This window comes from Lynx canadensis, chromosome D2 (genome assembly GCF_007474595.2).
Source record: "Lynx canadensis isolate LIC74 chromosome D2, mLynCan4.pri.v2, whole genome shotgun sequence".
Classification (NCBI taxonomy): domain Eukaryota; kingdom Metazoa; phylum Chordata; class Mammalia; order Carnivora; family Felidae; genus Lynx; species Lynx canadensis.
In genome coordinates this window covers 16,987,161-17,012,075 of record NC_044313.2, presented here as the reverse complement: position 1 = coordinate 17,012,075, position 24,915 = coordinate 16,987,161, and the positions used below count along the sequence as shown (strand labels likewise).

The 24,915-nt window shown below is 44.0% G+C and overlaps 1 protein-coding gene across 8 annotated transcripts in view; it reads right to left on the bottom strand.

Moving 5' to 3' along the window:
• LOC115527124 (nebulin related anchoring protein) overlaps positions 1–23,944 on the bottom strand; it is a 70,696-nt gene extending 46,752 nt beyond the window's left edge. For 2 of the 8 annotated variants that reach the window (XM_030334540.1, XM_030334545.1), the window contains exons 1-14: positions 23,696–23,944; positions 23,279–23,373; positions 22,619–22,706; positions 17,793–17,909; positions 15,509–15,613; positions 14,033–14,140; positions 13,215–13,319; positions 12,347–12,454; positions 11,943–12,047; positions 8,460–8,567; positions 7,424–7,540; positions 4,575–4,679; positions 2,774–2,881; positions 1,695–1,799 (exon numbers count right to left, since the gene is read on the bottom strand). In XM_030334540.1, the coding sequence (XP_030190400.1) occupies positions 1,695–1,799; positions 2,774–2,881; positions 4,575–4,679; positions 7,424–7,540; positions 8,460–8,567; positions 11,943–12,047; positions 12,347–12,454; positions 13,215–13,319; positions 14,033–14,140; positions 15,509–15,613; positions 17,793–17,909; positions 22,619–22,706; positions 23,279–23,373; positions 23,696–23,767 (1,446 nt within the window). In that variant the 5' untranslated portion in view covers positions 23,768–23,944. The remainder of the gene's footprint in view (positions 1–1,694; positions 1,800–2,773; positions 2,882–4,574; positions 4,680–7,423; positions 7,541–8,459; positions 8,568–11,942; positions 12,048–12,346; positions 12,455–13,214; positions 13,320–14,032; positions 14,141–15,508; positions 15,614–17,792; positions 17,910–22,618; positions 22,707–23,278; positions 23,374–23,695) is intronic. The other 6 variants (XM_030334541.1, XM_030334542.1, XM_030334543.1 and 3 more) reach the window with 6 other exon arrangements.
• Positions 23,945–24,915: the final 971 nt, after the last annotated feature.

The following is a 24,915-nucleotide window of genomic DNA, read 5'->3' as shown; positions in this document are numbered from 1 at the left end:
GGTAAATTCAAATTCACATGGGAGCCAGGAATGGAAGGTAAAGGAGAATAAGATAACCCAGAGCAGCTGCCCCTCAGTCCCAGCCAGTTGCTATCATGCAGGAGCTAGGGTGGCCATTCCCGGCATTTTTAGATTTTTCCAGAAGAGATGAAAATATGAATTTTTACATGAACTCCCCAAATCTCTATATGTTGGTCCAATTACTTTTTCAACTCTGAGTGGTCAAACTAAACGTCTCTGTAACCTGGATCTGGCTCTTGGGCTTCTAGTTCAGAATCTCCCTCTGCTTCTAAATAGTATTCTGAATCCAGTCTGGTTTGATTCTCCTATCAGACTCGTGCAGCTGACCAGGCTGTATTTCAGGTGCGTGGTTTGATTCCACAGCCTTCCACAGACAAATGTAATAGCAAGTCCTGTTATAATGGGAGTACAAAGTTGTAGGAATCTCTCTCCACTTGACTGTGCTCTTAGGCATGACTGATGGAGTTCTACGGGCTGAGCAGACACTCCCACTTTAATGAGGTGCTCTTGGTCCTCAAGTTTCCCAGGTAATGCATGCAGCCAAAATAGAAAGGAAGTAGCTTAGGTAGTCAAGTGTAACCTTGGGTTTCATGAAGGTGATGTGAGAAAGTCAACCCAACCAAACTTCCTGGGAAAAGAAGATGCAAAGCTTAGGCCCTTTATATTCCTTGACTTCCCATTCTTTGCTTTACTACACATTTGAAAAGCTTATTTCATTCACCAAACTATCCTTTGCCGGTGACTGTCCTTTGCTGTCCCGTAAGCCGTGCGTTAAACACTGGAGATGCCCAGCTGAACCCGACAAGGCTCCCACTCCGAGCAAGAGGGAGAGCGACCGGAAGACCTATTTACCGAGAGCAACACCCAAGTCAACTACTGAGGTCATGCTGAGCCCAAGGGAATGTAAAGGAAAGTAGCACTGGGCATTGAGTAAATATATGTTGAATTATTTATTACATTATTGACTGGTTGGAGATAACCATCACTGGCCAATAACTAAGATATGAACTCAGTTCTAAACCACCTTAACTACTTTTTAAGATAGCAGATGACTTTAATCGTTTTCTTTGTACTTTTCTGTATTTCCTAAATTGCCTGTAATAAGCATATACAGTAAAATTCTTACACTTAGAAAACAATAAATTTAATTAATTATACTTATTTCATTGGGACAAGTCAAACTGTACCTAAATAAAATCACCACTATAGTAATTAAGAAATACATATACTTTCCCAAGTGTTCCTGAGAGAAAATTGAGTCAACATTACCACTTCCTCTCAACTTTTAGCTATTTTATTTTACTTCCTGCAGTCCTTCAACATACCATACTCCAAAACTTTAAATTAAGAAAAAAAGAAGCTCCTCATTGCTGAAGAATGATTACTTTCAATGTGCCCAACAGCAGACATATTCCACCAAATTCTGTAAGGAGATACTGAAGAGCAGGTTATTTTCAAGATGGAACCAGAGTTGTCCCCACCTTACGTGGAAAATCTAAGAGTTTCCAAACATGCATACGTGGGCTTCCTGGTGGGAAAGTTCCCCTTCTTAATCCCTTCCATCTGTTACGAACTGTTATATCTTATCTCTTTCCATCTTGCTACTTAAGAATCACTCCACAGGAGGAAGGGACAAGCAATAAAGCAGAAGGTGCTACCGGAAGAGAACTTACATCTTTCAAGGGAACCAGTCTCACTGTGGTTTGATAGGAAGGAGTAAGAGTGGCTGGGTAGTTGTAGTCCACAACATCGTGCTTATAATCAGCCTTGTAGGCAACCTGAAACACAAAGAAAAAGAAAGAAAGAAAGAAATTAGTCCCCACTTTCTTTTGACCTTGTTTGAATGACATAGGAAACTTCTAAAAAGTAACAAGAAATCAAATTAATTCAGTTTCACCACCTCCAAGGAAAATTAAATTATGTTCGCACTTTGCCTTTAATTCATTCGAATTCTTAATTAATCCAAAATTAGTGAACTTCCATCTGTAGCACATTTTTATTTTATCTTTCTTATTAATTATGGAACCCCTTACAAAGGGAAGCAGTGGCACATGGGTATATGATGAAAGAGCTTCTTGGCTAAACCCCCAGAAAATAAACGAAAAGTCAAGATTTAAAAATTTTTTTTTTCTATAGGTCAAATTTGACATTCTCAAGCAGAGGAAATTTGACCTTTGTATGTTTTAATAATGAAATCAGTTTCTTTTAAGTGCCCTGTACCTCCAAGATTTACAACCTGACATTTGCAACCCTGTCAACTGAACTGACAAAGCCAAGGAGAGATTAACAGATTACACACAATGGGATCCGATCTATTTCGTTATCCCACCACCTTGACCGGCAGTTGCCCGCAGGAGGTCTTCAATGAACACTACCATTGAATAAATGAATGAACCAACCAACCCACTAACCAACTCCAAACAAGCCACAAACATTATGGAAATTTGGGGGATTTCAAATAAGAATTATGCTCAGCCATTTTTCTCTCTCTCTCAGAAACGGAATGTTTTTCTCACACTAGATCCATGATAACACATTTAAGAACTCTTTAAGCCAGAGAAAGCTGAGACCAATAAATTGAAGCTTTTGCAAATTGTCAACCTAGCTTTGGTTGTATCGGTTAATGTTTACACAATAGAACACTGGCTTTTACAAAGGGAAGTCGAAAAAGAATTGGCTGAAATCTTCACGTTTCACCTCCCTCCACCCCAACAGGTCCCCAGACCTACAGGCCCTTCAAACTAGGACTCACATTGCTTGCCAGGCTTCCAACCTTCATAGCATGGAGGGTCCGTCTGTCCATACCAACTCCTTCATAGTGGCCCCTCATGTGGTTCTGGTAGTTTTCTTTATATTTATTCTACACGGAAACACAAAACTTTCAAGAAAAGCATTCTCCTCCCAACCTGTTGAAGATAAACTACTACTCATCTTAATGCACTAAATTGTTAATATAAATGATTACATAGAACCTACCGAAGTAGTCAGCGCCTTGCTGAGTGAAAAAGACAAACCTTTTTTTAACAAAACAACTTACACTTCAAGCAAGCACAAGAGGTTGGAGTGCGGCCAGAACACAGGCACACAACCAAACAAAGGATCTGGGTGAGCACAGGCAGTACACAACAGACCCAGTTTTCTTGGAACATTTCTAATTGTAAATATACCAGCTTTTTCCCCCTGTGAAAACCTACCCTGAGCGTGTGGCGCTCCCCAACGGACAGGCGCTGATTATGCAGGCGCTCGGGGCTCATGTAAATCACTGCAGGCTATTACCTCCGTTTCTAATTACATGAAGAATATAACCTGAGCTTTGCCAAATTCTGTGATTTTTACACCATAAGTGGGTTACGACTAAAACCATGGGAAGTAATGACGTCATGTCCCAAATGCAGCTTACCAAATGAAGAGAAAACCAAAATGGGATACCAAGAAGTCATAAACAGGACCACTTTGGGTGGCTTCTAACGAAGCTACGTTAAAATAATCTACCCTGGGAGGCCATAGAGTTTCTAGGCAGTGATCCTTTTTTTTTTTTTTAATGTTTACTTATTTTTGAGAGACAGAGAGAGGCAGAGCGTGAGTGGGGGAGGAGCGGAGAGAGAGGGAGACACAGAATCCGAAGCAGGCTCCAGGCTCTGAGCTGTCAGCACACAGCCCGACGCGGGGCTCGAACCCACAGACTGTGAGATCATGACCTGATCCGAAGTTGGACTCTTAACTGACTGAGCCACCCAGGCGCCCTATAGGCAGTGAAATTCTTTAGACAAATCTATTACTATGTCTGAGACACGATCCTACTCGGCTCATCTTCACAAACACTCCATGACGAGGAGGGACTCAGTATCATCTCCATTTTATAGGTGGACAAAGTGGCTCAGAGAGCTTAAACAAGTTGCCCAAAGTCGAACACTTGGCTAATCATGGAGCCAGGACTGTCAGCTCTGAAGCTGGTGCTCTTAACCCCTACATTTAGGCAATAAATTCCTCCCTGAACCTTACAAATTCCCTCAGGATTTTAAATTCTACTATTATGTACAGCTAAGCAGAAATAAAATCATATCTAGTATGGGTCCTTGATGTGCTCAACGAAACGTCCCCAGAACTTTGGGAATTTCCAGATTTGCGAATGCCACTCTAGCATGTCTCTGCTCATCTGTAAAATGAGGAAAGAACATCTGGGTCCCCAGGTTAAAGGAGATCGGGTACTAAGAAGCACGAGGTCACATTGAGAGGCGATGTTACATGCTCAGCCAGCCTCCCTCCCCAGCATTCACCACCAGGAGCCAGCTACCGCTACACAGGAAGAACACAAGAGGATGGGTGCTAACATGAGGACTCAAGGTCATGTGTGCGGCGGGGGGCGTGACAGAATTTAACACTACATGGACTACTGCCTGCAGGCAACCTTAATCAAGACTCTTAGGTATTCGTGCCTGAGAGGCCATGCTTCCGGGACAAACAGATATGTTCACACAGACTGTCTCTTAAGAGACCTAGAAACCAGCTCATCAACAAAGCCCCAAACCAACGCTGAGGTGTTAAAAACTCACATCACTGGTGAATTTTGAGATCTTGCTCACGTTCCTGAATTGAGGCGTCTCACAGTAGTTGATACTGTGACCTTTACTACTTTCCAGGTCCTTCTTATATTCCACCTTGGAAACCAAAACACCAGATACACAGTAAAACCAAGCCCGAAGCCACTCTTGAAAAATGTCACCAGGGCTTTACTAGGATATTTTTAGAAAACTTTCAACCCAGCATTTAAAAAGACCAGGCATAGGATACTGTAAGTTAGCAGTACATGTTTTCCTTTCAAATAATAAATAAGTAAATCAACAATTTGGTTCTGAAAATTAAAGATATATATATATATATATAAAGATATATATATATATATATATAAAGATATATATATATATATATATATATATATATATATATAGTCCCTTTCAAGAGAAATGACAGTAAGATTTCATAGAGCCCAAGAAGTGGCGAAACAGGTTTGAGAAATCAGGACAGTGGTCACTCTCGGGGGAAAGTGTCTGTGGGATTGGGAGGGATGTGTCTGAGTCATGTCCTGTTTCTTGATCTGGATCTAGGTGCACAGATGTGTCCACTTGTGGAAATCCTTTCCCTTATGTACAGATGACCTATACACTTCTCCGTATGTACACTTCAATAAAACGTAGGCCCAAAAGTTGCTTTACAAAGCAGTATAATAACCGAGACCACTAACAGATGCATCGAGTGCCTTCTAATTTTAAGTGGGTTGGCTAGTTGAGCTCCCCTGGGTAGCTGGATGCAAGATGTGAGGCTACAGTCATGAAATAGACTCCAAGTCATCCTAGGTAATTGGAGGAGGCAGCTGCAGACTGATTACCACGAATAGAGCACGACTGGTTTGTCTTACGGGATAAACATAACAGCGAAAAGAAACCGAAGGTTCTCTTGTGACGCCTCACCAAGAAAATATATATAACTTGTTATCCTATCTTATAAAACATATGGTGGAAACATGCTTGTTAAAGTATGCAAGATGCGGGGCGCCTGGGTGGCTCAGTCGGTTAAGCGTCCGACTTCAGCTCAGGTCATGATCTCGCGGTCCATGAGTTCGAGCCCCGCGTTGGGCTCTGTGCTGACCGCTCAGAGCCTGGAGCCGGATTCTGTGTCTCCCTCTCTCTCTGACCCTCCCCCATTCATGCTCTGTCTCTCTCTGTCTCTCTCTGTCTCAAAAATAAAAAAAGTTAGAAAAAAATTTTCAAAAAATTTTTTTAAATAAATAAAGTATGCAAGATGCATTATAATGCTCACAATCTGATATAAAGTGAAAAAAGTACACCAGACTGTAAATATAGTTGAATTCTAATCTATAAATGTCTTCATATTCATAAACTAGGTTATAGTATCTTCACCCAGACAAAGGCCAAAATGTTAACAGTGTTTTTCCTGGGTGGTAAAATGGTACTTTCAGAGATCTGGTTGCAATTCTGTTCCTGAAAGTCTCTCTAAATTTTTTTTTTTCAACGTTTATTTATTTTTGGGACAGAGAGAGACAGAGCATGAACGAGGGAGGGGCAGAGAGAGAGGGAGCCACAGAATCAGAAACAGGCTCCAGGCTCTGAGCCATCAGCCCAGAGCCTGACGCGGGGCTCGAACTCACAGACCGCGAGATCGTGACCTGGCTGAAGTCGGACGCTTAACCGACTGCGCCACCCAGGCGCCCCTGTTCCTGAAAGTCTCTCTAAACCAGAATAAGACACTCTACTTTTCCAGACCTACGACAAAGTGAGGACCTAACAATTCCAAAGGTTCCATCTAGATCCACTGTTCCGTGAATCGAGAGCAAGTTCCGGCAACTACCGAATTCTGTTCTTGTGGTGTGAAAGCAGTCATCGACAACGTGTAACCAAACATGAGGTGGTGGTGTTCCAATAAAACTTTATCTACAAAACCGGGCTATGGCACTCGGTTGTAGTTCGCTGACCTCTGGCCTGGAGCATCAAAACCATCGCGAACATTTGTTTAAAGAGCAGATTCCAAGACCTAGGCACCCATCTATGACTCCAAAATACGTGAGTGTCCTGCTAAGATGAGGAAAATGTCACTCTCGGGGATTCTGAGCAGCCCAAGGTTAGAGGACCGCAGAGTAAGTAACAGTTCGGGGTTAAGGACGGACCTTTTGAGGTTAGAGAAGAAAAATATTTTCGGATATTTGAATATCTATTTCTCAGTTGCGGATAACTGATTAAGGGATTACTTTTAACAGCTCTCATTCTTCCCTGTGGCAAGAGATTGCTAACTCAAATGCCTTTAGGATCCAGAGAGGAAATGCCAGTGAGAGGCTGCTGTGAAAGAAAGGACTGGAGGGCGTGATGAGGATTTGGGAGCTCCAGGGGTTATTTCCTTGCCAGAGTCCCAGCAATTCAAAAACTCCAAAATACCAGGCAGCCCAAACAACACACAGCGCCTGGCAGTCAGTCCAGCCTCCAAGGTAACGGGAATTCATACGACACACACAGCTTCTGGGAAAGCTGGCTAGAATTATAAGAGGATAAGAGACGTGCAATGCTGCAAACACTTTCTCATGATCGATGTCCACTCTTTGACAATGACATATCGTGATAAAGGTTGGCTAGGGCAGTATCCTGGACCTAAAAATCTACTGCCTGAAATGTCTGACAGTCTACAGCCCTATGGGAATTCGAGAAGAAACTTTTGAACCCTTGGAGACACTTAATTTTGAGTTCAGGTTGTTTGATTCTGGGCTCTCTTGTGAGTTGCTTTTTACGGCGCATTCGTTCCATGGGAACTGGTAACGACGTATAGCGCATAAGCCACAGTCCGTGGCATTTTTCACTCTGGGGTCGCCCCAGTGTCCACTGTCCCCCACACGCACCTCGCTCACAAGCTTGTTCACGCTCTGTGCCCGCTTGAGAACCAAGTTGTCTTGAGCTGGGAGGGAGTGATAATGTGCAGGCCCTTTCATCTTGTTGAAGTCCTGCCTGTATTTTATCTGAAAGAAACACGCAAGGAGGGAATTGTTGTTTTCATGCTTCAGGAGAGAAGTGACTCCAAAATGACCTCACATTTAACGTCAACATTTACTTAATAGAACATTCTGAAGGGAAAATTAAAAAATCACAGGGACTTTTTCCTCCATGAAATCCATAAACTACTCGGTTCCTTTTGTATTAAAATTTTTACTGGCCCCTTTCACACTTGGTGCCCTTTATGCTTAATTCTGCATGAAGAGACATCTTGAAACAATTGTACCAAAAGGTATCGTTCCAAACCCAGCCTGCCCATGGTTTCAACATATTTTCTCACTTAACCTGCTAATGAGGGGCAAAATGAGTAATGCGTTTTACTTATCCTCTTGAGGCAAGAGTGCACCTTCCTTGGCAAATGGGTATAATAACGGAATAGGACAGAGTAAAAGAGTAGGGCAAGCCGGGTGTGAAAATCATGGCTGGCTTCTAACTATATATAGACCAAGCTCAAGTTGTTGTGTTAGATCTATGTGTGCACGTCCCTCTACCGAGTTTAATTATAGCCTATCTTTCAAGGACCGCCAGCTGGCCAACGTTCTGCAAATAAAAATCATTTTATCAACTGGGTTATACCCAGTTTGATAATCATATGGCTTATTTTAATCAGCTCTTCCCCTAAAGTGCTAGGTTTCTAGATGGGCCGTTCAGCGAAGACTCTTCTAGCCCCGCTCATCTGGCTAGCCCAGCATCTGCGCCTGCTTCGGCTGACCTAAAGGGAGTTCCACTGTTTGTGCCAGTCTCCTTTGAAGCAGATAACTGTGACCGAAGAGTCTGAACAAAAGAAGCAGATGTCAGAAATTTGGAGAGAAACTGAGGGCTAACATTTTACTCTGGCTCAGCTCTAAGAAATTGACCTGTGGGTCTTCCCGATGAGGTACTTACATCACTGGCGAGTTCGTTGGCTTTCTTGGCGTTCTGATAAGCTGGGGTGATCATGGCGGGGAAGCTGCCTTTTCCTCTGTGCTCCTCATATTCCTCCAAGTAACCCTGCTGGGCCAATCGAAAACTTCCATCAGTGATGCTCCCCTCCCTGGATGGCGGTGGGGGGGCTAGCAGTGATACCTCCTAGAACCTGTTGCCGTAGAGGTCCACCCGCACTGGTCCTTCCAGGCCCAGCAATACCATGTGGTGGCTAAGATGGTGGACTTGGTGGTCAGGTCTACTTACTGGTCCCTGGCACACAGCACGAAATAAACGGTAGCTATTATCGTTATCACCTTCATCATTTCCACCAGATAAATGCGGACATTCTACAAATCTCCATGAGTACATGGAGTACTCATGTCATATCTGACACCTGGGAGGTCCCTCTGTCTTCCAGTAATCTCAGATGCTGCCTTTCTTGGGCCCGTTAACAGATCTCTGCAGAGAAACCCATTAACATGCAAGATGCCATTTCCCCAGCAACGTATGTTAATTTGCCAAGAAGAGCATTATATAACTATTTGAATTTTTGTATTTGGGGTGAAAGGCTCTAAATGGGACTAAATGTGTATCCCAGACTATTATAATCTGGGCCTGTTTCTTCCTTCCTCTTCCCCACACCATGCGCCGACTCCCACGAAAGCAAACCTCCCCCATGGAACCATCATGATGTTCGCTGGCATAAACCTTTCCTGGCAGTGGGATATACTTCAAGACCCTGTCAGACGCCACCCTCTCTCTCGGGAGCTCCTCCCTCATTCCCAGTCCTGCCCCAGGCAGAATCAGCTGCTTCCTCATCTGCGTTCCCACAAATGTGAAACTACCTCATGTGCCCCCTGGGGCTCATGACTCCCTCCACCTCCTGCCTCCTCCAAGACAAAGGCCTGCCCTGCTTCTGTACCAGGGTCAGAGTCTGGCGCGCACATTTTCTTAAAATTTTTTAATGTTTATTTTTGAGAGAGAGAGGCAGAGACAGAGCACGAGTGGGGGAGGGGCAGAGAGAGAGGGGGACACAGAATCCGAAGCAGGCTCCAGGCTCCGAGCTGTCAGCACAGAGCCCGACGTGGGGCTCGAACCCACGAACTGTGAGATCATGATCTGAGCCCAAGTCGGACGCTTAACCGACAGAACCACCCAGGCGCCCCATGGCACACACATTTTCTTAAATAAAACAGCTGGGTCAAATTAGAAAATCCAGGCTTCCTTTTTATCCAATAGTGACAACTGTTCAGTCCGAGTGCTCTTTTATGTTTGGATGCCAGAATGTTTGGGGCCAAATGCAATAAGTAAAAAAAAGTTAAGCTTAAAAAAAAAAGAAGAAGAAAGGCTCTCGAATTCTTTGATAATCCCGTTTCCCATTCTGCTCTATGGCGTAGGTTTGGTTTGCAGCTTTAGTTTAACTTCTCTGCTTATGTGTATCTATGTCGGGTGTGTAAATCTTTTAGTGAGGCATTCAATCCTACTGGGGAATTGACTGGTTACAAACAATACGTTGATGATATGATACAGTCCATTAACCTAAAAAAACAGTTACTCGTTGAAAAGAAGAATGAATTGTATGGCATTTTAGGCACTACAGATATTTATAGTTTATCTGACTGTCTGTCTGCTTCTCTCTCACTCCCTCCTACTCATGCCTGGCGGGTCCCGCTATATCACACAAGGAAATGCCACCCAAGACTGATCCTCTCAACAGTTGCTGGCGGTGCTATTAAACGACACCCACTTTGATTCTTAGATTTGTTATTACCGTGACCAGAAACTTCGGCCAAGAAAATAACTATGACACTATGAGGTTACATCTCATCGATGTGCATAGATATGTCCAGACACGCTCATGTGATGGCAGATAGCTCTGTCCACATTGAGAGCAAAATATTTTTTGCCAAATATAGGAACCAAATATTTCTTAAAAGTGTTTTGTTTTTTTTTTTTTAATTTTTTTTTTCAACGTTTATTTATTTTTGGGACAGAGAGAGACAGAGCATGAACGGGGGAGGGGCAGAGAGAGAGGGAGACACAGAATCAGAAACAGGCTCCAGGCTCTGAGCCATCGGCCCAGAGCCTGACGCGGGGCTCGAACTCCCGGACCGCGAGATCGTGACCTGGCTGAAGTCGGACGCTTAACCGACTGCGCCACCCAGGCGCCCCAAAAGTGTTTTTTTAAAGTTGTCTTGGGGGCGCCTGGGTGGCGCAGTCGGTTAAGCGTCCGACTTCAGCCAGGTCACGATCTCGCGGTCCGTGAGTTCGAGCCCCGCGTCAGGCTCTGGGCCGATGGCTCGGAGCCTGGAGCCTGCTTTCGATTCTGTGTCTCCCTCTCTCTCTGCCCCTCCCCCGTTCATGCTCTGTCTCTCTCTGTCCCAAAAATAAATAAACGTTGAAAAAAAAAAAAAAATGCTTATAAAGTTGTCTTGAGCCTTCTATAAAATATACTTAAAACATGAAACCAAGAAAGACATAATTTCATTGGGTTTAAAGCACGGAGACCATTTAATTAACTTATGGTATTTAATAAAAGGGACTTTTTAATTCAAAACTAAACATTTGCAAAGGGGTCACAATCTATTTTCACACACATCCCAAGTCTTACATGAGTGTCTCCCCAATATGAAGAGATGTTTTATTTTTCTAAAGAGAAATAAGTTGTTTCCTTTCATAAATGATGTATGTCGAATAAATCATGTATGTTGTAGAGTCTAGCCACTGACCAAAAATTCGAACAACGTTCCAATTAATTTTTAAAAAATCAACTAAGCCCACTGAATGGCATCTTCCAGAACGCACATGGCCGTCCAATACCCTTTACTTACAATGGTGAAAAAATAATGTTCCCTTTCTCTCCTACACCTGTGTAGCACCAGAAAATACAGAGGGACATACAAATAAAAATTAGCTTCTAGTTATCATCTCAACCTACCCCTACACCCCATCAATAAGTAGTTCATGTGAGAAGTGAAACTGGGGAAAAGATACACATTCTCTGGCACATTGCTTTATCCAGTAACCTCCATAAGACATGGACTTTCTAAGCCATGAGTCCTGCTATTCAGTGAAGTGCCCAACAGTTTTTGAGACGTGCATTTGGATCCCTTTCACACTTCTACAGTGATGGGTTAAAATTAGCCAGTCTTAGGCCTTGGGACCATTCTTCAATTAATAGGTGAGAATGCTTTACTCTTGCCGAATCAACCATATTGGTATAGGTTCTTTATTTTAAAAAAGAAAAGGAAAAGCATTGAGAAACTGTTTTTCCTTCGTGGATCAGGTTGAGCCCTGTGTCATTATTTGTGGTTGCTGTCTGGCTGGGAAAATCTACCTCTCATAAATAGGGCAACATAAACCACAGCCCAACCCCGGATTAAAGGGTCATCGGTGTGTCACAGGCTAGTGGGCTGCTGACCTGAGAACTGACCGCCAGAAAGCAAGTGATGTATCACATACCTGGCCATACTGGTCCATACATTCTCTTGACGATGCACCTGCAGCTCCAGCAGCTGGCCTAGCTACCCCCTTCATTTCTCTTTGATATTGTTGATGGTACCTCACCTAAACGAAGGCAAAGGACAAACCTGGTGAGTTGAACCTTCTATGCACAGAAGCCAGGGGAGTAAAACCAAGTGTTTTGTGGAATGTCTCTTTTTTTTTTTTCCTGCTTGGGTCCAGGGAGTGTGTCCTAGACATAAAAGTGCCAGATCACCATCTTGGTAAAACGGCTTCAGAGTTCTGAAGGAGAGCTACTTCCTGGACCACGGTGCATGCAAAAGCAGACAGGAAGTTGTACTCGCCAGGTCCAGGTAACTTCCCGCTTCCTCCCCTGACATGAAAACACTGCTGCGGACACTCACATCACTCGCCAGCTCATTGGCTCTCTTGGCTATCTGATAAGCAGGGGTGATCATAGCAGGAAAACTGCCTTTCCCTCTCTGCTGTTCATAGTCTTCTGTGTATCTCACCTGGAAAATGAAAAAAAAAAGAAAATGAATCTCATGCCACAGTCCCAGTATCTAGCATGCAATCTGATGAGGGGTTGCATAGCTCCCTCCATGTCTCCCTATGGCATCATCATTGGCTTACAGCTTGATGGACCACACGCGTCTTATTTACCTTCTTTTTTCCCCAAACCCAGCACAATGCCTGGTGCGCGGAGACATTCAATACAGAATTCAACACCTACTTATGAAGCACCTACTGTGGGCCAGGTGGTGGGGCTGGGCGGAGCAGTAAGGCTTCTGCCCTCAAGGAGCCACCAGTCGAGTTTGGGAGACAAAAGAGGCTTCTCCACCAAAGGCAAGTGGGAGCCACTCATTAAGCCGAACATGGATTTGTGCTTAAACTTCCCACTCAGAAGAAGACTAAGTTCTTGGTCTCGTTATGCTAAGGAGCAACTGGGCTGTGAAAAGGCAAACGGTAGAAATTCTTTAGAAGTTTACCTTGTGTAATTTGCAGGGACAGGGTCAGAATTTTTTCAGATTAATCTCATACACCTGATTTGTTACTGATACTATCTAAGTTGTCTCTCTGAGAAAGAGTTTTCACAAGGTCTTTGCTAGCTGACCTATCTGACTTGACCATCCTTGACCTCAGAAAGTTCTTCCTGGCTCCCACATGGGACTGAGAGGCCTCCTACATACTTCCTCCCTCCACCTCCAAGGAAGGAGGGAATAGAGACTCTTAAAGGAGAATCACAGGGTCTTGGCCTCCATCATTTCTTACATCGCTTTGAAGCTGTCCCCCTGCCTTGGCCCGTAGCAACTCAGGGGTATCCGCCACCGTGGAGAATGTGGAGATACGTTCATCATGCCCTCTCTTGTATTCCACCTGATGAAGAGACAGCAGAGAGTCAAGGTCATACCCACCAGCCTTTGTGAGGACCTTTCCTTGCAGCTGTCCTGAAGCTATTCCATCGGGCTACACTCAACACAAGCCCATAGCAAGTTTTTAGGGCTTGCTTTATAAGCCTCTTTAAAAAGCACCAATGTTCATGTGTCAACTCCAAGAGAGTGTCAGGAACTAAACATTAACAAACACTAACTCATTTCCTCTCCATAACAATCACATGAGGCAGGACTACTATTTTCCCCATTTTACAAATGAGCAGCCGAGGAACAGAGAGGCTTAGTAATTTTCTCATGGTCACACAGCTAGTAAGTGAGACAGCCAGGATTCAAATCCTAGCATTCTGGCTCCAAAAATCTGACCTCTTAGCCAACAAGCTTTGCTATTCTTCAGGCGGATCTGCCATCCACTTCATAAAAATCAGTATCTGAAACGCTAAAGCGACCTCGAGAAATTGTTCGGTCCAGTCTTTGGGTAGGCAACCTGGTCTGTTCTCCATTTGGCCAATGTGGCCCAATCAAGGCACAGAAGACAACGGGCAAGGAAAAGATGAGGACACAGCTGTCTCCATAATACCGCACTAATGACACCTACTGTCCATAAGCACTCTCTTAGTGGTTTTTACCTGAATCCCAGAGGCTCACTGGTGACAAAAATTAGCATAACCTATGGTGAACCAGCACTAGGGCACTCACTTGGCTGGCCAGCTGGTTGGCCTTCTTGGCTCTTTGATAGGCAGGCGTGATCATGGCTGGGAAACTCCCCTTGCCCCTCTGTTGCTCATAGTCTTCTGTATATTCCTGCTGGTCAGAACCAGTGTCAGCACGAGATTCAGAATGATATGAGGTGAGAACAAGTAAAACTGCCATTGAAAGCACCATCAGAACCAATGCTGCTGGATTTATAAGGTGGTTGAAAAACACTTCGATCACCTGCAGTAAACCTGAAGGTGTCATTCCGTTGGCGATTTGAGTAACACTGTCAACACTGAAGAAATCACGTTTCCCAGGTCAAGGGGCTTCCCCTTCAATGCTTACATCGAATTCTGTGGAACCTGATACAACCCAAGGGGACCCAAAGAGAACACAACCCCTTTGACCCAATGGCTGGTATGCTAATGCAGCGGTTAATGTGCGGGAGACTCTTCCGTAACTTGTCCACGAGAATTAGTTCCATGGCATCGAGAACAAAACGTTAGTTTTCCCTTCTAACTTTTTGAGTACTTCCGATGATTAGCCTTCCTAATGACACCGGGCACCACAGCATTTGTGTTTCTGTTTTCTTTCTATCTGCTGAAGGCTGAGTCACCAAAGACTAATGATAGTTTCCAAAGTGGTTTCTACAAAGGCACTTTCTTCAAAGTGCCCTGGGTGTGTGGAGGGACTAGAAGTGTGCAAATCATTAAGGACTTGCATCATCTGGGCCAACGTTGGCTTTTCTAATGAAAATCTACTGAAATCTCTCTTACAGTGTTGCGGGGGGGGGGGGGGGGGAAGTCCAAAACGGGTGATCAGGTCTAGTCCGTCCTGAAGGCTTTAGAGGAGACTCCATTTCTTTACCTTTTCCAGCTTCTAGAGGCCACTTGCACCCTTCATGTGTGGCTCCACATGGCTTTGACCTCTGCTTCTGTTATCACCTCACCTTGTCTCTGATTCTGACCCTTTCGCCTCCCTCCTTATAGGGACCCTTGTGGTTATACTGGGTCCACCCTAATAATCTAGGGTAATCTTCCTATCTCAAGATCTTTAGCTTAGTCACATCTGCAAAGTCCCCTTGGCCATATAAGGTAACAGATACACAGTTCCAGGGATTGGCACATGGTAACCTCTGGGGGAGGGGTCAGTAGTCTGTCTACCACAATCTTTTTTTTTTTTTTTTTTTTTTTTTTTTAATTTTTTTTTTCTACGTTTATTTTATTTTTGGGACAGAGAGAGACAGAGCATGAACCGGGGGAGGGGCAGAGAGAGAGGGAGACACAGAATCGGAAACAGGCTCCAGGCTCCGAGCCATCAGCCCAGAGCCCGACGCGGGGCTCGAACTCCCGGACCGCGAGATCGTGACCTGGCTGAAGTCGGACGCTTAACCGACTGCGCCACCCAGGCGCCCCTACCACAATCTTAAGATAAAGAAACGATCAAACTAATTGCTAGAGTAATGTCTAGGGCCCTTACCTCACCAAGAGACTTTCGGGCCTCAACCATCCTTACGATTTCAGGATCTGGCAGAGCTCCTGGGCACCAACCACTCCCTTCCCCATATCCGGTCCAGTAGCCTCTCTATAAAGGAAACACACAAATGCATAAGCACACACCCTAACACATTGGTTGGTGAGACCTACCCCATCCTCCCAGCGTGCTCACATACACTGTTAACATAAGAGAAATTCTCTAAAGGCTATAAATTCCTATTGGCATATGGTGGGTCTCAGCTAACAAAAATGTTCACTTTTTTCACCTAGAAAATAACCTAATATCCTAAAAAGTTGAACTTTCTCAGATTCACTTATATCATAGAAGGGGTCTAAATATAACTTAACATTTCTTTGCTCATCTTTGTACCCAGATTGAGCAGTGGGGAGTCGCTATGGAGGGGCAATGTGAGATTAACCAGCATTATTCAGAGATGCTGCAAAAACCTACTGCCTGTCATGTGCCTGATCTCGGGATAAGCAATTAACATTGGGAACAGAAAAGCAAAAAAAAAGAAAAAAGGGAAGACAGTTCTTTATGTAAGACATCTGTGGCCTATCTAGGGAGATAAAACCAACATACAAAATAGGTAGCGATTAGAAAATGTTTGTGTGCTTAAATGTACCGTATTGGTGATAAACACAAGGTTTTAAGAAGCGACCTACATGAGATGGGCCCCACTCTTGGCAGGAAGATAGAATCTGAGCTGAACCTTCAAGGCTGAGGCCAGTTAACAGGGGCAAAGAGAGGAAGATGGACAACCATTCTAGAAGGTTGGGATTTTCATCAGTTTTGTTCACTGATGAACAGCCTGGAACTGTTCTAACAGCCTAGAACAGTGCCTGGCACATAACTGACTCAGTAAGTATTTGTTGAATAAATTCCTAGGGTGGAGACTACCAGGAACAAAAGCATGAAGGCAATGACAGGCTTCGTATGAAAGACCATGAGGAGGTGAATCTGATTGGAATTGTGGGGAAGAAATGGGGAACCAAGTGGGCTGGACGTGGGGCAGACCGGATATCTGGAAAGACAGAAGTTCAATTTATAAAGAAGAAAGCCAAAGAATGGTTAAATAATTCATTAGAGATCCCCCAATAAGTGGCAGTAGTCATATCCAAATGGAAGTACTAAGAAATGAATTACATGTTTGTAAATGAGTAAAGTCTGAAAGAATACCCACAAGACTGCGAACAACAGGTACGTCTACGGAGGGACTGACTGGCGATGGTGAACAAGGGAAGGGGTTAACTTTGTACGTTGGATTTTTTTTTTTGCAACAAGGAAAATGCAAGTATCACATGTATAATTAAAAGTAAATGGCTGAGGGGCATCTGGGTGGCTGAGTCGTTTAAGCGTTCGACTTCAGCTCAGGTCATGATCTTGCAGTTCGTGAGTTCGAGCCCTGAGTCAGGTTCTGCGCTGACAGTTCAGAGCCTGGAGCCTGCTTCGGATTCTGTGTCTCCCTCTCTCTCTCTCTGCCCCTCCCATGCTCATGCTCATGCTCATGCTCATGCTCTCTCTCTCTCTCTCTCTCTCAAAAATAAATAAACATTAAAAATTGTTTTAAAAAGTAAATTGCTGAGGAATTTTGAAAGAAGACTCTCCATAGAGAGTGAGCATAAATTCTCAGGTGGTAGGAAGGGTAAGTTAGGGCTACCCAAAAAGTGATGTGTGACCAATGTCACTCGACAGGAGATGATGTGGATCAGAGCAGGGAGAGTGAAATGCAGGGAAAGGGTGGAGCTGAGTGGCGTATCAGAGGGAGAAAGGACAGCCGTGGTTTCCAGCCTGGGTGGTTGTTCCCAGGGACAGAAACACCGTGGTTGGAAGCAACAAACTGACTAGTGAGTTTGGACTGGGAGCAGATATGGTAGAGATGACCCCATGGCCTGTTGATGGATGTCCTCTGTAGACAGCTGCAATCACAAACTGGGTGAACAAAAGCCTAATCAATTCCTCTAGAAGTAAAAATAAAGGTGCATCTCAGGGCGCCTGGGTGGCCCAGTGAGTTAAGTGTCCAACTCTTGATTTCCACTCAGATCACGATCTCCCAGTTCGTGGGATCAGGCCCCACGTTGGGCTCCATGCTGACCGTGCAGAGCCTGCCTGGGATTCTCTCTCTCCCTCTCTCTCTGCCCCTCCCCAGCGCGTGCACACACGTACGTGCTCTCTCTCAAAATTAAATAAACATTCAAAAGTAATAATAATGCATCTCATTCGCAGAGCGTGCCGTTCTTTTCCCTTCTTCCAGACCCCTTCATACCTCTTCTCTCACCTCGTTCACCAGGGGTTGCCTGTTAGCTGCATCTGCCCCATCCCTGGATTTCATGTCCCAGTGAAAAACCGATTTAAACCGTTCACTATCATCCTGGTCGTCCACCTGCATAACGAAGACGTTGTCAGTAACGCGGTAATGTTTTCATCAGAGAAGAGAAGGAAAATAAGAAATCTGTAGTTAAGTCGGAGGGATTTCTCTAAATCTCGCCCACAAAGCATCGTAAGTGGATGGCAACACGCACTGTATCACTGTGGCTTCACCTGTGCCACCAGCCAGGTGGCTTGTGCAGAGCACCTGTCGTGTGCAAAGCCCTATTTAGCAGTGCAATTAAAAAGACTGAAAGTCCCTATGAACGTCTCACACAACACCAAGTATGCAGGTTAGAGTAACGTCAGAAACACTAGACACGAGACTAGTGGCTCTTAACTTCGGTCTGTGCAACAGTCACCCGGGGAGCTTGTTAAAACGTTGGCTCCCCACATTCGTGTACACGTTCTCCTACGCTTTATCGTTTTACCTTTGTTATCTTGATCTTGACCTATAATACACCTGAAGTTAATTTTTGTGTATGGGTGTGAAGTAGGTACCCAGGTTCATTTTTTTTCCACACAAATATCCAAATAATCCCACGGCCTTTTATTAAAAGATCGTCCTCGGGGCACCTGCGTGGCTCAGTCGGTTAGGCGTCAGGCTCTTGATCTCGGCTCCGGTCATGATCTCACAGTTTGTGAGATCAAGCCCCAAATTGGGCTCTGCAGCTGACAGTGTGGAGCCTGCTTGGGATCCTCTCTCTGCCCCTCCCCGGCTCTCACGTGTGTGCCCTCTGTCTCTCGAAATAAACTTTAAAAAAGAAAAAAAGGTTGTCCTTGCTACACCGACTTCCAGTGGTATGTTCACTATAAATTCAAGTGACCACATATGTGCAGCCCTATTTCTGGACCTTGGATTGTATTCCGCTAGGCTGTCTCTTCTTATGCCAATACTACACCAAGTTGATTACAACTACTTTTGTAGTAAGTCTTGAAATCTCGTGGCTGAAGTTCTTCGATTTTGTTCTTCAGGATTTCTCGGCTATTCTAGAACCTTTGTGCATTCAAGTCAATTTTAGAACCCTTTCGTCAAAAAAAAATCCTTTTTTTTTTTTTACAAAAACCACCAGGATTTCGACTGGGATTGCACTGAACGTGTAGCTCACCTTGGGCAGAACCGACGTCTCAACAGTATCTTCACAGCCTCGGGAGGGGCAAAGATTTCTTACGGAGAACCTAAGCAGGACTAACCATAAAAGGAAAACTCGAAAGATCTTAGGTCCAAACCCAGATATCGTAATTTATGATGTCTAAAGGGGGCCCAGAAATCTGCAATTTTAACAAGCTGAAGTGTAAATCATTAATTTTGCAGATGAAGAAAGAAACGGAAAGGAAAGAAATGACCTTACTAAAATCATTCAATGGGTAATCAGAGCCAGGTTTAGAAGGTGGGAATTCTATTTCCATATTAAGAGCACTTTCTTTCATGGACTTTCTAGGCTTGCTACTGCCTAGTGCAGCTCCAATACGTGTATCTGTAAATATATAAATTGAGAGCATTTTCCCTGTTTCTTCCCTGGATTTTGAGAAACTACCACAAACATCCCGTGAATGTAAGGCAGGAGTTCCGCATAGCAGCGCTACTGGTATCTGGGGCCAGGTATCTCTTTTTTGTGGGGACTGCCTTGTGCATTGCAGGATGGTTAGTGGCATACCTGGTCCTTACCCATCGGATGCCAACAGTACCCTCCTCTGACAGTTGTGACACTCTAAACGGTCCACAGACATCACAAATGTCCCCTGAGGGGTAAAACTGCCCTCCTTGAGAGCCACTGACATAAGGAATCAGAATCGTGTGACCAAAATAGACAGAAAGCCTTATCTGCCGTCCTCCACCCACAGGACAAATCCATCACCGGGGAGTACCTGCTTCTCTGGAGACTTTTCATGAGATTCCAAATCATTCTAAGGAAGTAGGAAGAGGAAAAAGGCCATAGGTGTCACTAGTGAGGTAAGGAAGCATTAAGAGCTAAAGTCTACTCTCTGAATAAAAGAGAATCTAGATGTTTTATTCTCCTAAAAATCCCATTCACGCCTGCCAAACAGGAAATGGTGTCTCAAACGTTTATTTATTTATTTTTAAAAGGGAGATATTTAGGAAACACAAAAATGTCAACCTGCTCCAAATGCCTACTCAAAATCTTTACTTTCCTCCTTCATCACCATCACCCCAGCACCCCTTTTGTTCTTTTTTTTCTTTTAGCACATGTACAACTAATTTGGTTTTTATTCAGTGGGCAAAGTCTCTCAGAGATGCAAGAGGGTAAGAAAGTAATCCGTCCCACTTCCCAAGGTGGCTATAAGATCCGGGGCCCAGAAGGGACACGGCTGCCGTCCCTCTGAAATTTTCGCTGGTGGGGAAGCAGGAGAAAGCGACCTCAGCAGGCAATTACTGGGCATAACACACATACACACACACATGCACACGCGCACGTGCACATATGCACGCACACACACACACACCACGCACACGCAGATATACAGAGACGTACACATGCACACACACACACCGCTCACACATACACACAGGTACACACATACACGTACACGCACATATGTGTGCACACGCATCACATACACGCGTGTGTATGCCCGTGCACGATTCACACATACAGACACACGTACATATACTCCCCACACGCACACATACATCTTTATACACAGACACACATATTCGCACAGATGTAAACGAACGCGCACACACGGGCATCCTGGGAAGTTCACAGACGTCCTGCCTGTGCCTGGAAACCGAACCAGCGATAATCTCCCTTCAGATCCGTCCTGTCACACACAGTTAAAACAAAATGAATCCACCACCGCCTCAAAGAAAGGTAATACTGTGTGACCTGTGGTGGGATTGTAAGGCAGGGACGTGCCAGTTAAGAGACAGCGCCGTGTGGAAAAATAAAGATATCACGGTTCTTTCTGTAGACAGTGCAATACGTACAAAGAGCCATCTGATGTGTAACCACTTCTCCTTGCATTTAGTCTGCCGCACTCTGGCTATGCAACTTCAGAAACGCCTGGACGTTTGTAAACATAAACAAGTCCCTTCTTCCTTCTGGACAGTTTGCTCCCCTCTAGGTACGCAACTCCTCTAGGCCAATGGAGCTGTTTAAGATACGGGTTCTAAAGTCAGACAGACCCGGATTTGTACCCACTCAACTAGCTGGGTAAAACCGCCCAAGTTACTCAACCTCTCTGAGCCTCAGCCTCCCCGGCTGCAAGATGATAATATTACAGGGGATTCTTGTGAAAAAAACAAAACAAAACAAAAAAACAAGGTAAGACGGATAAAGAGCCTAGAAGAATGCGTGGCACTGTTTCAGCAGGAGCAACGCTCCGTATTTACTGTAGTTTTGTGGAGCCGCCCTGAGCCACGAGGAGATGAAAACAAGATCCTCCGAGAATTAACCCTCTCGGCCCTCTAGGATTGCTTGCGAATTCTTCGAGATCAGGCATGTGTGAGCCACTCTGCACCTCAGGTTCCTCAGCGGAAGGGGATGATAATCGTACTTACTTTGTCAGATTGTGGCGTGTACTAAATGAATTAAATGACTGTGGAGTCAATGTTATCTAAGCCTGCTAAGAAATAAGCTCACAATCAGTGCAAAGCATTTAGTGAAATAAGCCACGTGGCAGCGGGCATCGGGGAGGTTCCATGTAACACAGGTCTTCCTGCGGAGAAGGGGAGCCTGCCCAGGCAGGAGAGGCAGTTTGAGGTGAGGGGACATGCGGAGGGCAGATCACAGACAGTCTTCCCCCTCCTGTGCAAGTTTCTAATTTTAGAAAGTTGCCAGCTCCATCCCGCAGAGCAACTTCTGTGGGGCAGGGGGAAAGAAGTTAAATGAGTCATCGTTTTAATAAACGCGAGCGTCCGGTCAATAGCCGGCTCTCTGACAAAACCCCATTGTTGGTTTCTCAAAAGAGGTTGGCTTATCAACACGGCTTGTCTATGCATGTCTATGCAAACATGGCTTCCAAATCAAAGCCTCTTTGACCTGCCGCTATCCCAAGGGGAAAGAGAGGCTGCTAGTAATTGTTAAGAACTACTGAATCTAGAAAGATTTAAGAGTGTGGAGTTAGAAGTTTACTGTTTTCTTTTATTTTCCTTTAAATTTTTTTCTTTTTATTAATTTATGTATCCATTTATTTTGAAAAAGAGAGAGCGAGAGAGCATGAGTGGGGGAAGGGCAGAGAGAGAGAGAGAGAGAGAGAGAGGATCCCAAGAAAGCTCCGCAATGTCAGTGCAGATCCCAACACTGGGCTCGATATGACGAATGGTGAGATCATGACCTGAGCCAAAATCAAGAGTCTGATGCTCAACTGACTGAGTCACCCAGGCGCCCCTAATTTTCTATACCAAAATAATCAGGGGAAAAAATAAGGAAAGGCTCTTGTAATATTTTCCAACTCTATAAACTTCATTTTACTATTAGGCACCTAGTGCGTACAGGGCCTATCGGGTAAACCATCATCAGTGCAAACAGACTGGCAGACAGAGAAAGATTACAAATACCTTGGATATTCAAGCTAGATTATCTTGGGTATTGGCCCCTATAGTGTGTAAGGCAAATAGCAACACTTGTTACTTAAATGCGCTTTGCACATGTAAGTGAAGAAAATGAGCAGGTTCAATGTCGACACAGACACTTAAAAACCTGAGTTAATTAAAAAAGTTTCTTTAAAGGCTATTTTGAAATTCAAAATTAAGTAACTTACCCCATGGATGGCTTCTGGAGTCTTCCTCATATTTAGATTTAATGGAGTATGATAGACACTTGTGAAAGTGTTGTTCTTGGGGTTATGGCTAGAAAAAAATATATAAACCAGAATTAGAAATGTATTTTACCCAAGATGATTGAGTGACTATTCTTAAAGGTAGTCGTTTTTTACATTCATAAATATACAACTTAATAATTAAGTTCACGATTTTCCAAGCAAGGCCTTAAAGAAAGAAAAATTAAATCAAATAAATTCAATATATAGAACGTACAAAAATTTCAACTAGAAAATGACCACTTAAAAATTTTCTGAAAAAAAACCAGAAATGGATTCTGGAATTATTTAAAAGAAAAAAATTAAAGCTTTATAGGTATATCTGTGGTAATTACACTGTTCTGCACAGTATTTAATAATTCGATATGTGGTTACAGTGGATAGATTTACCATTTTACTGTAAGAAATTTGAAATTTTCAACTTTCTGTCCTTTGCATAAAATCCTGCCTTAGGGCTCGTCAATGATTCTATGTAAATGAAAACCTTGGGGAAGATGATTTTTGGATTTAACTCTGGACTGTGTGATTTGAAGCTCTGGTTGGCTCCTCATTAAAAAATAAACAAAACCCAAGAGGTGGTGGGGCAGGGCATCGAACACTTACGCGTGACAGTACGGCTTTTTCTGGTGACTCACAAAGTTATTAACCGATAGCATCATCTTGCAAACTTCACAGTGAAAACACGCTTTATGCCATATCTGGAAATCGTACAGAAAAGATTTAGCAGAAATACCTTTTTTTTTCCCAGACTCAGGATTCTTGTACATTTCCAGGTAAAAACTCATCTTTAGAGATAATATGGTGATAAGCACACATGTACACATACACACAAATACAACGTTAAATAAATGAATAACCTTTTCAAGGCAACACAGAAGACAGATAGAAATGGGTAGAACTGAAGAAAGGTGAGAAATACATTTTTTGGATGGTTCAAAAACAACCACACATCCATACGTGAGAAGATAAATTTCCCGTATTGGTAAATTTATTTCCGCAGGCCAAAACATGTCTACTGACCTGATCTAGACAACTGATCTTCTCAGCAGGATAAACTCCATACCCACACCTAGAACAAGCTTGCACATTCATCGTGATGTCCGAAGAGAGCAGACAAAAAGAGGCAACAGGCAAGAAATCCAAGGAACAGTCCCAGGCTAGCTGTTCAAGTCTCCCCAAATCCTGACCACCGTCAAAACCTTGTGGACACCTTGCTCATTCAAAATCCAACTTCCACTTTCCTTTGCTGACCTTCTAGTTTGAAGTCAGCAGCTGGATGGTTTTTAAAGCTGCCACTTACTCAAGGGGCTATTTTGGCGACTGGCTTAGCACGCATGCGTCTGGGAAATGAGCTGGAGGTATTTCTAGCTGACGTGCTTCTCTAAATAGAAAAATGAACTCACAACAGCATCATGTTTATGTGGGTGACCAAATCCTCGTGTGTGATTAGGCAGCATGTAGTAGTTTAACACTAACTGTGATCATAACCCAAGAAAAGAATACAAAGAGATAGGCCACACACTCATCCAATGATCAAATTAGAAAAGCTTGCTCTATGAGGCCTGTGACTAAAGCAGAGAGGCCAGCTCCCAAAAATATAAGAAACAAAACAGGATTGATTCACTCCATGGGAGGGGTAAACACCGTATCTGAATTTTAGCTTTATCTATTAAAAATGTTTATAATAGGGCGCCTGGCTGGCTCAGTCAGTGAGGTCCGACTTTGGCTCAGGTCATGATTTCACGATTCTTGGGTTCCAGCCCCGCGTTGGGCCCTCTGCTGACAGCTCAGAGCCTGAAGCCGGCTTCGGATTCTGTGTCTCCTTCTCTCTGCCCCTCCCTCACTTGTGTGCGCTCTCTCAGTCTCTCTCTCAAAAATAAACTTTTTAAAAAAATCTAAAAAAATAAAAATAAAAAAGATGTTCACAACAGTGAGGCTGAAAACTGATTAGGATAAGAACACACTAGACCTCTCAGTGTTTTGGTCTCTGTACGTTATCCTAGATCGTTCCAAGAAGGTCTGTTTATTCTCTTCCTTCCCAGGCCTGAAGTGGGGCAGCTTAAAGACGAGCCCTCTCTTCCTGGCTTCATGAAGCCCCTCCGTCACCTTCAGTGTTCACCTCCATGTCACCTGAAAACAGACCTTCTAGAAACAGCTTCCAAAAGATGGCACCTCACCTGTTTCCACCCCTCACCTGACCACTTTCTATGGCCCTTACCCTGCTTTATGTTCTTCATCGA